The sequence below is a fragment of the Stenella coeruleoalba genome (genome assembly GCF_951394435.1).
Source record: "Stenella coeruleoalba genome assembly, chromosome: 2".
NCBI classification, from domain to species: domain Eukaryota; kingdom Metazoa; phylum Chordata; class Mammalia; order Artiodactyla; family Delphinidae; genus Stenella; species Stenella coeruleoalba.
The window spans coordinates 104,611,020-104,628,053 of NC_137147.1; the positions used below are offsets into that span (position 1 = coordinate 104,611,020).

At 44.0% G+C, this 17,034-nt stretch overlaps 2 protein-coding genes across 7 annotated transcripts in view; both read right to left on the reverse strand.

Annotated features, from left to right (window-relative positions):
* TRPM1 (transient receptor potential cation channel subfamily M member 1) overlaps positions 1-17,034 on the reverse strand; it is an 84,452-nt gene that overhangs the window by 43,979 nt on the left and 23,439 nt on the right. For all 6 annotated transcript variants that reach the window (XM_079911957.1, XM_079911954.1, XM_079911953.1 and 3 more), the window contains 5 exons: positions 10,755-10,928; positions 9,528-9,662; positions 8,732-8,782; positions 5,773-5,913; positions 4,859-4,888 (listed from right to left, as the gene is read on the reverse strand). In XM_079911957.1, the coding sequence (XP_079768083.1) occupies positions 4,859-4,888; positions 5,773-5,913; positions 8,732-8,782; positions 9,528-9,662; positions 10,755-10,928 (531 nt within the window). The remainder of the gene's footprint in view (positions 1-4,858; positions 4,889-5,772; positions 5,914-8,731; positions 8,783-9,527; positions 9,663-10,754; positions 10,929-17,034) is intronic.
* On the reverse strand, positions 384-1,346 carry LOC307181518 (palmitoyl-protein thioesterase ABHD10, mitochondrial-like; the record flags this gene model as incomplete). The annotated part of the gene is made up of 1 exon (XM_079911958.1): positions 384-1,346. One exon carries the CDS (start codon positions 1,344-1,346, stop codon positions 384-386), a length of 963 nt encoding a protein of 320 aa, XP_079768084.1.

Sequence of the window (17,034 nt, forward strand, 5' to 3'; positions counted from 1 at the left end):
TTAAAATCAGAAATAATTTTGCAAATCTCCATATACAATGATACCAAACAGAAAACAAAAAAATCAAGTTTTATTAGCAATTCTAAGTAAGAGCTGGCACAGTTTACACAAGCATTAGAAGGTAAACATCTCTTGAATAAAAAAATAGGAAATATTTTAATGAAAAAAGTCAAGGATTGAAGGAAAGAGAAAATTTTTCAAACAGCAGCTGGCTCTTTCTTCACAATCTGAATCACTTGTGCAAATACATCATTAAATACGCACATGATATTTACAAGGTAGAGATAAGAGAAAAAAACCTTCCAAGTATCAGGGTCCTTCATCTGTTATCCCTCTTCCATCTTCTGGATCCATTACTTTACATTCCAACTAAAACTGTGACTCTAGTTAACTACAGTTGAAAGCTTATCAATTAAGTCATCAATAGTGTAAACCAGAAGTTGAATGTCCGCTTTTTCCTTCATTCGGTGATCACTATTCTTTCGGAGGAAGACATCTACATCTGTGCTGACTACTCGGTCAGCAACCTGCATGGATGTATGCCATGATACAATGTCATCCTTCATGCCGTGGAGCAATCTTATAGGGCAGTTCACAGGAATAGGACTATGTAACAAGCAGTGGTGCTCTGCTTCTTTAATGACACTGTACTGAATGCGATAAACTCCTCCTTCACTGTATTTTGATGGCATGGACCACACATCTTTCATCTCTATTTCCTTTTTTGCCTCAACAGGAAGCTGATTAAACTGTGTCACTAGGCCATCCACAGCTGTCGCTATGCCAATAAGAGCAACAACCTTTTGTGGCCGTGCGATTGCAGCATGAAGTATAAGCCATCCACCGAGGCTAGATCCAGCTAGTATCTGTGGTCCTTCAGCTAAGTCATCAATTATAGAAAGAACATCTTTTCTCCATTTTCCCACTGTGCATTCTTCTAAGTTACCATCTGAATTTCCAACTCCTGAGTAATCAAAGCTTATACAGGCGTGACCTAGAGATTTGCAAAACTCCTCAATCGCCAATGCTTTTGTACCATTCATATTAATGTAGCCAGGGATGAAGATAATTCCTGGACTTTTGCCTTTTAGCCTTTTATGAGCCAGGTTTGGAAGGTCTGGTCGACTAAGGAAAGAGATTGATGTCTTTTGTCTGCAAGCTGGGAGCCACCGTGGTGCCGGCTCGGCCTTCGGTGCAAGTAACGTGCTGAGCCCACAGTGGAAGCTGAAGGAGACGGCCATCCAGCCCCACCTATGACAAGGTACCCCGGCAGGTGGATTCTTAACCACTGCGCCACCAGGGAGGTCCCACAAGTGCTCCATTTTGAATGAGCTTTGTCTTTTCATGGATGTGCTATAAATGGAGGGTCTCCCATGACTGGGAGAATTGGGGTTGAAACACGGTCAACATTTCCCATTTCCTAAAGGGATTGTGAGGGATGATTCTGAAAACGGAGAAGGACCCTAAAGGAATGTCTGTCATGACTGGGAGAATTGGCGTTGAAACACAGGAGTGTCATGGAAATATATGGGGCTCAGACTATTCCAGGCTAGGGCTTCAGTACCCAATAGAATGACAGAAATGGGTATTTGCTCTTTTGCAAACAGCTTTCTTGTCAATGATCCACTTTTATTCTTATACTGACTCTGAGAGGTTGTGAATGTCTTCCATTCCATCAGATGAGGAAGTTGTGACCCAAAGTCTGAATAATTTGCCCACATACACACGGCTGGAGTGGCTGGGCAGGGTGGGGGTGAGGGGGGAGACTGGCTCTCCAATTCCTACCACATGTTGTTCATGACTAACCCAAGTTTTATAACCTTATAATGAGTTGTCTGACATTTTAATTGAAACTATTGTATCTTGCCTTAGATTGAAATGTTTTTGTTCAGGGACTTTCCTGGTGGCACATTAGTTAAGAATCTGCCTGCCAATGCAGGGGACATGGGTTCGATCCCTGGGCCAGGAAGATCCCACATGCTGTGGAGCAACTAAGCCCGTGTGCCACAACTACTGAAGCCCATGCACCTAGAGCCCATGCTCCACAACAAGAGAAGCCACCGCAATGAGAAGCCCGCACACCGCAACGAAGAGTAGGCCCCACTCGCCTCAACTAGAGGAAGCCCGTGCCCAGCAATGAACACCCAATACAGCCAAAAATAAATTAATTAATTAATGAATTTTAAAAGTGTTTTTGTTCAAATTTTCTAATTTGTCCCAGTAAAACTACAGTTTCGGTCATTTAGGAAGGTTGGTCTATATAGGTTAAAAATTGACATTATGGAAATTAAAAAATAAACATAGCTTTATTTTCAAGAATATATCCAGTCAAATAAAAATCCACTAAGGACTAATGAAAGGCTGTAAAACAGAAACCCTTTTAAGCCTATCTTTCAATAATACATTGTATTGTTAAAATACTAGTTGTATGCAAATTCTGTTAAAGTAATTTTAAGATTGCTAGAGAAAGAATATAACCAACAAGGGATTAATTTCCCTAAAATGCAAGAACAGCCACAAAGCAACAAGAAAAAGAAACAACCCAATAAAATAACAAAAGATATGAACTGGAAGTTAAAAAGAAACTGACCCATCCACAATCACAGTAAGAGCCTCTAAACACCCCTCACTTAGAAATCAACTTGAAAAAATTAGTACAGATAGAAGCAAATTGAACAATAACATTACCAAGTTTGATCTGACAAAGACGTATACGTATTGTACCCAACAAGCCGGGAGGACACATTTGTTTCTAACACACATGAATCATTAACAAAATTCCACCTGGCATTATTCCCTAATTCTTTTGAGATTTTCTATATCAACAAATTCCAGATATCAGAAATCATGTAGTATACACTCAAAGAATAAAATTAAAAATCAACAAGAGTAGGATAACAACAATAGCAAAATTCTGTATCTGGAAAATTTTAAATACACTTATAAATAACTTGTGGATTAATGAGGAAAGTATAAACTGTTTAGAAATGAATTGCAATGAAAGTTCTACTTACCCAAACCTGTGGGATACCATGAAAACAATGCTCAGAGAAAAAATTTATACTCTTTATGCATTTATTGGCATACAGGAAAGATTGAAAATAGGCAGGGACTTCTCTGGCAGTCCAGTGGTTAAGACTTCACGCTCCCACTTCAGGGGGCACAGGTTCCATCCCTGGTTGGGAAACTAAGATCCCACATTCCACATGGCATGGCCAAAAAAAAAAAAAAATGATGTGAACACTATAAATATGGTATAATTTGGAGTCCCTTGGGAAGGGCCTCTTTCTCATACACTCCCAAATAATCTTCCCCCATCTATCCCAGTGCCTTGACAATCTGTCAGTATAGATTGATTCCTTTAAACTAATTAATTAAAATAAAAATTTTTTTAAAAAGAAAATGGGCAAACTTCGCTTTCAAATTGAGTCAATAAAAATAACACAGTAATTCCATATAAAGTATATGGAAGGAATGAATACAAATAAAATATATTAATAAAATAGAAAACAGCAAAAAGAAAGTTGCTTAATAAAGCAAAAATACCAATCAAATCTGAAGGCAAGTACGGTTAAGAAAAAAAGGGAGAAGATATAAATATAAAAAAATTGGAAAAAGAAATAGCACACAACTAAAGATATTGAAAAAATTAGAATACTATGTAAAGGTTTATACCAAAATACTTGCAAGTCTAGAAGTAAATTGTTTGCTAGGAAAATATAATTGACCAAAGCTGACTCTAGAAAATAGAAAAGCTCCATGAACTCATGTTATGAAAATTATTATAAAGGCAGTGAAAAATATGCCCCTAAAACACAGGACTGGGACCAGGCTATTTTACAGGAGAGTTCCACCAAACTTTCCCCCAACAGATAAAGCCAACATGATGCAACCAACCTAAGAGAGCATGGACTTACGGAAAGCTGCATATCACAACCCTTCTAGTTACACTGAAGGTCGGTGTCAACTGTGAACACAGAATCAAAACCTACCCTGTATCCATACAGAAATTGGGATGCTATTTGAATCTTGAATTTGAGAAGAGTCTTTACAATAGACAGTCTTAATATTCTGTGTTATAATATTTCTTTCACTCATTTATATATTTTCATGTCTAGTGCTTTTTTAAAAATTAATTAATTAATTTTTTTGGCTGTGTTGGGTCTTCATTGAGGTGCACAGGCTTCTCATTGCGGTGGTCTCTCTTGTTGCAGAGCACGGGCTCTAGGTGCGTGGGCTTCAGTAGTTGTGGCTTGTGGGCTCTAGAGCACAGGCTCAGTAGCTGTGGCTTAGTTGCTCCACCGCATGTGGGATCTTCCTGGACCAGGGCTCAAACCCATGTCCCCTGCATTGGCAGGAGGATTCTTAACCACTGCACACCAGCGAAGTCCTAGTGCTTTGTTCTTGAGTTTGCTTATTAAGGTTATTTCTGGATACTTTTGTCCTATTATGAGGAAACTTTGTCAATGTGTCTGGGTTTTCTAGAAACCAAATTTTTTTGCCAATGATAATTTTCCCCCTTTTTAAAGTATGCTTCCTTTATTTATTTTTTCACGTGGTAAAATTCCCAGAACACTTTTAAAAACCAGTGGGGTTAATGATGCCAACAATAATGGATGTGCTTGACTTGTTCTTGATTTTGATAAAAATGAATGGGGTGACTTTTACCTTTTAAAACATGTCTGTGATCTTTTTTTACATAATTTGACTAAATCATCCAAGTAAATTTTGGTGTGTGGTGTAGTGGATTTATTCATGGAAAACAAACTTGTGCAATTTTATGTGAAATACAAAACGAAGAGGGCTCCACACACTTAACCACAGTATCATAAAGCCATTGGAAACAAGTCCTACTTACTTCCATTCCCAGAAGTTTGAGAGCTTTAGGCTGCATAATGAAAGGGGAGAAAAAAATGAATGGAATCAGATAACTGATGTTATGATACTGGGGGTTGTACATTAGTAATATCTTTAGTAGCAATAATAATAGATTAAAAAGTACTTGGTATCGTTAACAGTTAAGGACAAACCCAAGGAAAGGAAATGCTTTAATATGGAACCTCTGCTTCTGTCAGCCCAGGTCAGGTGAGGAGAGAGATGTGCAGACATGGGACCCGCATCCCAGGTAGAACCAGAGAAGTTCACCCACAGAGGAGACACAGAGCTATGGAGCTCTGAGTGCGGGCGAGGCGAGGGCTTCATGGGAGATCTCACACGTGAATTGGGCTTGAGGCACACGTGGGGTTTTGATAGGGGAAGATGCCGCAGACACAGTAGTAGAGTTTGATTCTGGCAGTGGTACATGGTTGCCCACAACACGGTGGGGATGGCTAGGGAGACTCTTAGATGCTGTGATCATGAGCTTGACAGTGCTTCGTCAGGCGCTGGGGATCCTTGGGAATTTCTGAGCAGGGAGTGCACTGTTGGGTCCCTCGTTTTGGAGAACTGGGGCGGGTCCAGCGGCAGGATGGATGGGAGAGGGCAGAGACAAGGGAGCCTGGGAAGAAGGCTATTGCGAACAAAGGATGGGGCAGGGGCAAGTGCTGGGCTGTGCGGCCCCACGAGCTGAGGGAGGAAGGTGCGTGGTGAAGCCTGGGCGTCTGGAGGCATGCTGAGACCTCCCACCGAGAGCCACTGCGGGAGGACGGGCAGGTGTGCTGGGGGATGGGGTGATGAGTTCGGCTTTGAAGCGGCTGAGTTATTAGAAAGGCTAGCAAGGAACCACATGTGATTCCAGGAACCACAGAACACCACGTGTTCGCTGAGTCCTACCCTCTTGGGTCCAAACAGGTTGTTGTAAAGGGTCCGGAAGCCCTTCCTTGTGTAGTTGCAGCGGTAGGCGCCCCCCATGAGGTACTCCAGCACGAGCCCAATGTCTATGAGGCTGATGTGGTAATCGGGTGGAAGGTTGCCCTGTAAGAAAAGAAGCTGTGTCTCAGGCCCTGCGAGAAGGGACCCACAGCGTGGACTTCGGCAACACCTCGGCATCATGGTTATTCCTGCCTACAATGTGAAAGTTGGTGGTACCAACGGGGCATTAAACAATCTTCAGTCTGTTTCCATAGGATTGTGGGAGATAAGGGGGTAAACCATGTTCCAGAAAATGGGTTAGACTTCCCAATGAGAAGAATTAGAAGCCCATGAGGCTGGAGGGGAGAGGCCTGGGCTTGTCCATGAGCTCGGACAGAATGGCCTGTAATGTGCATTTAAACATAAGGGAAAGAAAAGAATATATATATAAAGAATGTATATATGTATAACTGAATCACTTTGCTGTACAGCAGGAATTAACCCAACATTATGAACTATCCTTCCATGAAAAAGAATATTAAAAATGTATATAAATGTATAACTGATCATGCTGTACAGCAGAAATTAACACAACATTGTAAATCAACTATGCTTTGATAAAAAAATATTGATTAAGGAAAAAATACATAAAGGAAAGATGGTGTAGCTGGTGCAAAGAGCAGATTCATTTTGTTGAGAAGGTGCTTTGACAGCTGCTTGCAGGGGATAATCCAGTCTCGGGGGGCTGGCGTCCAGATTTTCTGCAGAAGGAGGGAATGAGCAGCGTGGCAGGCAGGAGGACTCTGTGGAAGACAGTGGGCGGACAGAATATCCCTGGGGCCGGGAACTTTCTAGGGAAAGCTCCACATGGTGCCCTGTGACTTTCTGGGGGACCCCTCAGATTTCAGTAAGAACACAAACACTGCAAACTATCTGATGTGCCCGGGAGTCGGTGAAGGGGCAGAGTCCTGCAGCAGAATGGAAGAGGCTGTGTTGAGATAAAGGTAGCGTGTGGGTGGAGGGGAGGAGTGCAGAGGGGCATCGATGCATCTGTAAGTCGGTCATTCACGCCAGAGGGCAGTTGGCTTATCCAGGAGGCAGAGCTGACTGGTCCATTATAAGGATGTTTTGCTATGTGCTGTTTCCTGCTTGGTTAATTTCCTATGGCTGAAATGATGGTAGAAACCTGGGGTCCGTCCCATGGAGGCTACACCTTCCAAATGTCCTCCCTGTACATGAGGACTGAATCCTTCACTCAGCCATTGCAAGTCTGTTCAGCCCCTACCGTGATCCTTGACCAAGTCGGGGATTCCATATGAGGGGATAAGGAGATACAGCCCTGCCTTGGGGAGCTTGCTCTTTTGGGGAAAAAGGGCCAAGCCACCCGCAGTCCCGATGCAGCAGCATGTTCAGGCCCCCGCTCTGCTAGGGTGGGCAGGTGGGAGGGTGAGAAAGGGCTTCCTGTGGAGGTAGGAGTGGGCAGAACAGGGGCTGTAGGGGTCGAGGGGGGAGAGCACTGCAGATGTGAGACGGGCACGGCCCTGGGACAGAACACGTGTGGTGGGTATGTGTTAGGCCCAGTGGGTGCAAGTTTCTTAGCAGGAGCTTGAATTTCATGAGACGTGGAGGTTTTAAGTGGGGGCGGCCTGTGTCTGGGGAGGGTGGGAGGAGGATGATGGAAGCCACTTACGAGAGACGTGGTTGGGTCTACACTTGAGTAGCTGTGGCTTTTGAATGTTAGTGCTTCTGAATCTAAGAAATCTGTGAAAGTGGGAAACAAGTGCACTTGCTGGTCTCTCTTGGTTCCCAGATCCACTGATTCTGCTCTGATCCAATGAGTGTGCATAGTAAAAGCCAAATTCTCACATTAGCAAAATTAGGTATTTGTATGAGGTCTGACCAGCCTATCTGGGACTCTGGCTGAAGGCCTTCTTCTCTCCTTTGCGTTACTTCCTTCTGCTCAGAACATGAGTACACGTCCTGCACTCTGCATGCCAGGGACTGCATTCTGGCCGAATGAATTGCTCTGCGTTAACCTGGTCTGACCCTCCAGGCTGTGGTGACAGGACCCAAGAAACACCAGGACAGAACAGGGAGTGGACGGGATCCTACAAGAAGGCAGACTCTAAGGCATTAGCAGCGCTGGGGATGGGGGAAAGCATCTATCACTTACTAAAGAGGAGACAGAAAGAACCAAGAACTGCTGCACAGGACACACAGAATGACATGAGGCCCATCCTGCTGGGACTTCTGGAAAGAGGCACCGTGAAGGGATGAGGGGCAGATCTGAAACACGCAGAGCGTGGGGGTTCTGGGCAGCAGTGAGGAGCCCACCCCTTGGCTGGCGCTCCTGCCTTGGTGAGGGGGCCAACCCACCGTCAAACAGTCATTCAGCGCGAGCCCATTGTGTGTGGGATGAACATTTCATTTAAAGAAGATGACATTTTTTAAAAGTAAACTCTTTTCATGGAGAGAAGAATTCATGACTTCTTATGCCTCCAATAAGATGACAACACATTTGGAAATTTTAAAAATTGCTTTAAAAAACGTCTCATTAAGACACAGACAGACCTGCTAGAGAATGGACTTGAGGACACGGGGAGGGAGGAGGGTAAGCTGTGACAAAGTGAGAGAGTGGCATGGACATATATAAACTACCAAATGTAAAATAGATAGTTAGTGGGAAGCAGCCGCATAGCACAGGGAGATCAGCTCGGTGCTTTGTGACCGCCTGGAGTGGTGGGATAGGGAGGGTGGGAGGGAGGGAGACACAGGAGGGAAGAGATGTGGGAACATATGTATATGTATAACTGATTCACTTTGTTATAAAGCAGAAACTAACACACCATTGTAAAGTAATTATACTCCAATAAAGATGTTAAAAAAAAAGGTCTCATTAAAAGACGTCAACAGGTAAAGGACTATGAAAGAGCAGACTGACCTTTTTTACATCCCTCACCAGCAAATGAAGTGTGTTCGGTGGACCCAGTCTCTGAAAGAGAAACATTCAGCCGTATTAAATATGTTTTTCTGTTCAACTTTTGGAGTAAAATCCAACTCTACTTTATAGAATTAATGAAGTCCTGTGTCTTTTACAAGACAGGACTAGGACTGGTCATGGGTAAGAAGTATCCCACATGTTCAAAAATATGTTAAATACCTTTTATTGAATTATTTTAAAGAGCATCTTAGGACGTACTATATTTTCTTAACAGTTCATCAAGCTTCAGCAAGCAACCACCCAGGACCACTTGTGCTACTTAAAATTTTAGAATGGGGAAGGAAATGTACATTCTCAAAATTCACATGGTAATAATAAAAGCCAAGAGGATTTCATCCAAACACTTTCATTCTAATATCAGGAGCTCCTTGCTGTGCAAACTCAGTTTTCCATTTTTCACCGAAGCCTCTTAAAACGTGGGAGTCCCCAGGAACAAATGACTGCTCACCCCGGGATCTTTTCACTCTGCTAATGACTCCGGGGGCTGGACTCTTTGTATAAACTTGTCCTCGTGCACCACCCCTGAGTTAATGCTACAGACGGGGGTGCTGGCTAGCATGGTGGCGGTGGGTGAAGATGGGACCATCCGCCGAGCCCGCGTGTCAGGTGAGAGCAGTCGTCCTTAAATGATGGACCTCCCGCTGAAGCCGTGTTCTGATGGGGATGCTCCTCCAAGTGCATTCTTGCACCCCCAGGGCTAGCTCCCCTCCGCCCTCCCTCCTCCTGGACCACTCACGGTATTATAAAGCTCTTCCAGCCTCGGGATGGTGAGAAAATGCTGCATGTTGACTCCATTTTCAATCAGGAGCTTCACAAAGTCTACTCGATCTAAGACCAGCGCGTCCAACATGGCCTGCTCCAGAGCGTTCACCTGTGCGAGCCCAGGAGAGGGGCGTGAGTGCCTCAGCAGGGACAGGGACACTGGGCAGGGGACCCTGGAAGCTCTCAGAAAGCCTCTTCAGGCCCCCAGACCCAGAGCATCCTGAACAAGGCTCTCTTTACCTTTTGTCCTGAGTAAACATGCCCCATTGCCCCCTCCTTCCTTCTCAGTTTGTCCCTAGGTGTCATATCAAAGCATCACAGATGGATACATTTAACACAAAGTGAAAAATGTTCAAAATGACAGCCAAACTGGTGGCTCTCTAGTTATCAGGTTTTTTAAAAAAATTAAAATAGAGTTGATTAGCTTTTCTTGTAATGTAAACATGAGAAGGAAATTCAAAATAAAACTGCAATCAGTGCTTGAGTCTCCAAGCTCGGATCTCCATATACAATGTTTTTTTGAGGTGGTAGACTGTAATATTTTATCTACTATTAGTTATCATTTGTGTCTCTACCCTTCAACAATGGTGGAACCTGCAGCGCTCAATGTAACGTGAGGTTTTGCTGGGGAGAATGTTTCCTTGACTGAGAACTACCCCCTGTGGGCATGCCACGGGCCACCAGGGTGAGTGACTGCGATGATGCCATTCACAGGGCACCGCAGAGGCCCAGCGCCCTGTCTTGCTGTGTCCTGACAGCAGCAAGGCCAGAACCACAGGTGCTGCGTGTCTCAGCCTCCCAGCCCAGCCGACTGCAGTTACCCATGCATCCCTATCACAGGCTCCATCTTTTGTCCCTGAGCTGCATTTATTCACGATTGATTTGTTTCCCGTGTTTCCACGCAACAAACATCCAAATGTCTGCAGGCGGAGAAAGGCACTGGGGGGCAAGGTGGCCCGGGCCTCCCCTGTGAGTGACTTCATTCTCCCCCAAAGCAGGACCATTTGGCGTTTGTGACATCCTGCCAGCCACTTGAAATACTGACACTGTCCCATCAATGCTTCATCACTGCCTCCTGGGCTCGGGGCCCCGGGTGGGGCTGCGGCAGAGGCAGCAAGAACTGCCCCCTTCCCTGGAGGAGGGTGACTGGCTCCAAGGTCCCCAGGAGCCTGGGAAACGGGAGCAGACACGTCCCACGTACCCAGTTCAGCAGCTCGAGCTTCCGGGGGTCAGTTTCTTCCTCCACCTCCTCTTTCACCTTCCCTTTCTTCTTGCCTTTTCCTTTTCCTCTGCCCCCCTTGGTGGTCCCTGTGGGTGGCTTCTTCTCCTTCTCCATGGCCTTGCTATCCGTTGGGGGGGCCAGGCTTCCCAGGGGCTGCAGTCCACAGCAGGCAGAGTTGGGAAAGGGATTAAAGCCAACCCATGTCCCAGGACAAGTGCACAGACCGCTCCTCCCCTCTACATGCACACGCTCGCACACACATGCACATACATAGGTACACATGCACCCACATACAGGTGCACATGCACACACAGGTGCACACACAGATACACATGCACACACTTGTGCAAACATGAGCACCCATGCACAGACATGCACGCAGGCACACATACTTGTGACTACACACACGCACACATACTCAGCTGTTGCAGGCCTGGCTGCCTGATGGAGAAGCTCCTGATTTCGTGACCGTCTGTTACTTGTATGCTTGATGAAGTGCACTCATGTACTTAAAGTGGCTGAAGTTTTGACTGAGCGTGTTTTTGCCCGAAGGAAAGGGTGCTGAGAGGTAAGTTTAAAGGCGCCAAAGAGAAGTGTCTGTGACAGCTGATGAAGACCAGAGAAGACAATTGTGAAGGGGTCAGGGCTTCCCTGGTGGTGCAGTGGTTAAGAACCCACCTGCCAATGCAGGGGACACGGGTTTGAGCCCTGGTCCGGGAAGATCCCACATGCCACGGAGCGACTAAGCCTATGTGCCACAGCTACTGAGCCTGCGCTCTAGAACCTGTGAGCCACAACTACTGAGCCTGGGTGCCACAACTACTGAAGCCCATGCGCCTAGAGCCCGTGCTCTGCATTAAAGAGAAGCCACCACAATGAGAAGCCCGCGCACCACAACGAAGAGTAGCCCCCGCTCGCCGCAACGAGAGAAAGCCCATGGGCAGCAGTGAAGACCCAACGCAGCCAAAAATAAATATATTAAATAAATAAATTGAAAAAAAAAAGAATTCTAGAAAGACTACAGAGTCATAGGCACATAGTTGATGGAGAACTTCAACTATTAAAGGAAGACCTGAGAGACCGTATACTTGATTGTGGGGGAGACAAAGAAGGACTTTTGGTTCCAGGTTGTGGTCTTGATCTCGTGTTTCCTGCTTTCCCTCTCTTCCCATGGAAATGATAGCAGGAAACAGAGGACTATGGAAAAGAAAAATTCATTTCAGGGAGAAGAGGCAGACCAGAGCCATTAAGATGTTTCTGGAAATGCTGTTGGGTAGTTAAAGCTGTGGTGAGGCAGCTGAAGCCCAGGATGAGTAATGTGGGGGTAATAGTGGAGGTGGGACCAGATTTCCAAAGAGGGAGAGTAAATGGTGGGTAGAAAGCATGGTGATTAGTAAAGGACTGTCTACAGAGCAGGAGACCACCCATCCCCTCTCGTATGTCACGCCCCCTCCCCAGTGGGTAGGTGCAGAGCAACTCTACTCCTGGGCTTCACCCCAGGCAGAACCCGGAAGAATGTCTGCTGAAGAATTGGGCGGGTCCTTGCACTGTTGGTGGGAATGTAAATTGATACAGCCAATTTGGAGAACAGTATGGAGGTTCCTTAAAAAACTAAAAATAGAACTACCATATGACCCAGCAATCCCACTACTGGGCATATACCCTGAGAAAACCATAATTCAAAAAGAGTCATGTACCACAATGTTCACTGCAGCTCTATTTACAATAGCCAGGACATGGAAGCAACTTAAGTGTCCATCGACAGATGAATGGATAAAGAAGATGTGGCACATATATACAAATGGAATATTACTCAGCCATAAAAAGAAACAAAATTGAGTTATTTGTAGTGAGGTGGATGGACCTAGAGTCTGTCATACAGAGTGAAGTCAGCCAGAAAGAGAAAAACAAATACCATATGCTAACCATATATATGGAATCTAAAAAAAAAAAAAGATTATGAAGAACCTAGGGACAAGACAGGAATAAAGATGCAGACGTAGAGAATGGACTTGAGGACATGGGGAGGGGGAAGGGTAAGCTGGGACAAAGTGAGAGTGGCATTGACATATATACACTACCAAATATAAAATAGATTGCTAGTGGGAAGCAGCTGCGTAGCACAGAGAGATTAGCTCGGTGTTTTGTGACCACTTAGAGGGGTGGGATGGGGAGGGTGGGAGGGAGACACAAGAGGGAGGCAATATGGGGATATATGTATATGTATAGCTGATTCACTTTGTTATAAAGCAGAAGCTAACACACCATTGTAAAGCAATTATACTCCAATAAAGATGTTAAAAAAAAAAAGGGAGGGCCTGCATAGGGAGGTCCAGCGCCACACCAGCCTGCTCCAATCTGCAGAGAACAAAGAAAAGCTGTTCAGTAGACAACCCCCTCCTAAATGGGGGACTCTTGGTCAGTCCTCCCAGGGAGGAGAAAAACCTATTTGTAAAATAGGCTCCTTCTACTAATTATTCTGTCCCATCCCTCACTCTGAAATGGGGATAGGCAAGCAAGGACCTGCAACAGAAAAGGACAAAATGAACAATGGTAACAGCTGACCAGGGAGAAAATAGAGATAATTCAGGGAACAGGAGAGGACTTAAAAAAAGTACAGTTTGTATCCTCAGATATTGCATTCATGAGATGAAAACAGGCTGACATGAAAATGGAACCATCAGAAAACAAGAAAGCTTTCTCAGACATCAAAAATAGGATTGCCTGGGCTTCCCCGGTGGCGCAGTGGTTGAGAGTCCACCTGCCGATGCAGGGGACACAGGTTTGTGCCCCGGTCCAGGAAGATCCCACATGCCGCGGAGCGGCTGGGCCTGTGAGTCATGGCCGCTGAGCCTGTGCGTCCGGAGCCTGTGCTCCGCAACGGGAGAGGCCACAACAGTGAGAGGCCCGCGTACCGCAAAAAAAAAAAAAAAAAAAAAGGATTGCCTACATTTAAAAAAATAGCACAAAAAAATGCTAAGGAAAAAGTTGCGATTTCCAAAAACCTACAGCAAAATGATAGAGAGACAGAAATGATAAAATGGAGGATCAGCCCAAGGGGACCAACATTTGCTTAACTTATAGGAATTCCAGAGGAAGAGAAAGAGAGAAAATGAAGGCTGAAATACTCAAAGAAGCGGTAGAAGAAAATTTCACAGAGCTGGGGAAAGACTTGGGTCTTTATCATAAAGGGGCCTCTGACAGCCAAGCAGAATGAATGGCACATGAGTGGCCATATGAGTCCTTGAGTTTGCTGTCTCTGTACATTTCATTCTCATTTGTTTGAAATAGAACACATGTCCTTCTGAAATTTCTAAACACTGAAGATAAAGAGCAGACCTCAAACTACATCTGAGAAAAGACAGTGGTTCATCTTAATTGGAGGAGGATCACATGGCAACCATGAGCCTGGTGTGTGGCAGAGTGTTTTCAGACGTGTAAAGACAGAGAATGGTTATCTTCCCACACATGTTCATGAAAAAAATTACTTGAAGATCTACTGCAGCGAAATGAAAAAGAAATCTGAGAGAGAGGAAGACGTGGAATGTGGGAAGAACTGAGCCTGTCTGACAACACGCTGCAGGGGTGTCTGATGTGGTCAGCCGCACAGCAAACTTTGAGAGCATCCAGAGAAACACGAGGCTTTGAAAGATTCTACAAGAAAGGGAACTGCACTCAGTGGACAGTAATAATTAAAAGAACAGATCATCTTAATGATGTGAGGCATATGCTATGAAGAAAAAAGAGAATCAATTTGGAAATGCAAGGGAAAGCAAACATCTAGCTATTCAAATAAGTCATGGTCCAAATATGAAGGAAACTCAAAGGTCCCATAATTTTAAACAGTGGATGGACTGTAGAAACCTTGATGCTTGTTGTATTTTCCTTTGTGTGGCCCAGGTGATTGACCCAGGGCTACCTTTCTTTCTCTTTGAGTTCAGCCATAATGTTAGGTTCAGCAGTGAACAATCCGTACAGAATCACAGTAAAGTCTTCTGTTTTCTCCATTTTTAGAATCAACATAAAGGCCTAGTATGCGGGGTGGGGGTGGGTGAAGTGGATGAAGATAGTGAAAAGATACAAACATCCAGTTATACAATAAATGTCTTGGGATGCAATGTACAGCATGGTGACTACAGCTAATAATACTGTATTGTGTATTTGAAAGGTGCTAAGAGAGTAGATCTTAAAAGTTCTTATTACAAGAGAAAACACTGTAACTGTGTGTGGTGATGGATGTTCACTAGACTTATTGTAGTGATCATTTCATGATTTATACAAATATCGGATCTTTGTACACCTGAAACTAATACATCATACGTCAATTATATCTCAATTAAAAAATATAAACAATGAGGACCTACTGTATAGCACAGGGAACGAGATTCAATATCTTATAATAAGCTTTAATGGATAAGAATCTGAAAAAGATTATATACATAATAACTGAATTATATATGTGCTGTACACCTGAAACTAACACAACATTGTAAATCAACTATACTTCAATTTTTTAAAAAAGAAAAAATATGCATGTCTTAAATAAGAATTATATTAGAAATTTATTTGAAGCTTGTCCCTCCTTTATTGAGGGACAAAATGCTACAGCTGCCTTGGAAAACAGACACGCAGTTTCTTAAAAAGGTAAACATACATTTTCCATTTACCTGGCAAATCCATTCCTAGCTATCGACTGAAGAGAAATGGAAACATACGTCCACATAAGACCTGCCCATAAATGTACACAGCAACATAATTCATTGTTCTCAGTCAAGAACTGGAAGCAAATACCCACTTAAAAAATAAAAATAAAAATCCAGGTAAAAAAATAAAAATAAAAAGGACCACTATGAAAATGTGATGATTAAAGAGTGAGACATAAACAGACCTGAGTGAGGATTACAGAACGAGGTGTAAACATCAACCATCTCCATCATGTAGAAGATGAGGTTGACCCAAGTAGGAACATTGACGGTGTAGGGAAAGGAAGGTGATGTGTAGAGCCACTAATTTCCTCACTTTACAACGTGGGAGCCTAACGTTGATGAAGCAAGTTGATGTTTCAAAGCTATCATGATAACCAGTAAGAGAATTAAACATACAGCCATCAAACGCAGGAGGGGCAAAGCAGGCAGGGCAAGCGAGCTACTGCCTTCTCTTTCCAAGTGGAGAATTGAAAGACACATCTACACGTGATTAATCGAGAAAGTGATAAAACGTGTTATGTCAACGAACAGAGGCCACCGTCAGGAAAACAGAACACGGGGACAGTTGAGTGCCTGTGGGAGGTGGGGTGTGAGGGCTCTGTTTTTCATGGTACTCTGCTATGTTATTTGATTTTCAAACCGTATTTATGTGTCCACTGGATAACAGAAAGCAAAAAACACTAAGCGACATGAAAAAGGAGGTTGGAGAATATTTAATGCCAACATAAGAGTGAAAAAATGAAATTATAAAACACACACGGTATTGCTGAATTTTTCTATGGGGGGCAGTCATGAGTGATTGTTTCTTTCATCTTGCCTGTCTGTATTTTCTACGCTTTCTGGAAATTACTTATTGCTTTTGTAACAAGAAGACGGACGAAGGCCGTTGCTTCAGGCCAGGTAGGGCCTGCGTGTGTGGCCCGTTCCCTGGGTCAGGTCCTTTCTGTAATCTTGAAAGCCTGGCCCTCTCTGTGTGGCTGACTCAGGACCTCGTCCTCAGAAAGCTGCCGCTCGAAAAGAAAAAAAAGCAAACAAAAGCCGGGATCCCTCTTACTGAGTAGCTGGTCTTGGGAGCTCATGACAGAGCCCTTTTTTGCAATCCTTTCTGGAATCTCTTAGATTCTCTGCCACAGCAAGCTGCCTCATAACCATTCATGGAGCAATTCACTTTGCTCTCAAGTCCTTTACCAAGAGTGTTAAAACCAGGAGATTCAAAAGGAATTAAAATATTTAAGGTGTTGTGCTATTCTTCTTAATTTGCGTAGTTCAGTAAACAACAGGCACAAACCACACCCCCCAACCCTGTATCTTATTCCTTTAATACACTCATCTGATTCCTTAAATTCTTCACGCTAATTAAATAAAGGGTGAGTGTGAAAAATGAAATGCCTTTTGCAGGGATATACCAGGCCAGTTTTGAGAAATATGGTTTTTAAAGTCCAACATGAACCCTCTAGATATTCCAAACTCCTTTTGAAGCAGCAGAGCCTGTTCTGCAAACAAAAATTTACCCTGAGTCCCAATCTACAAAACCCATCCAAGAAGCTGCTTTT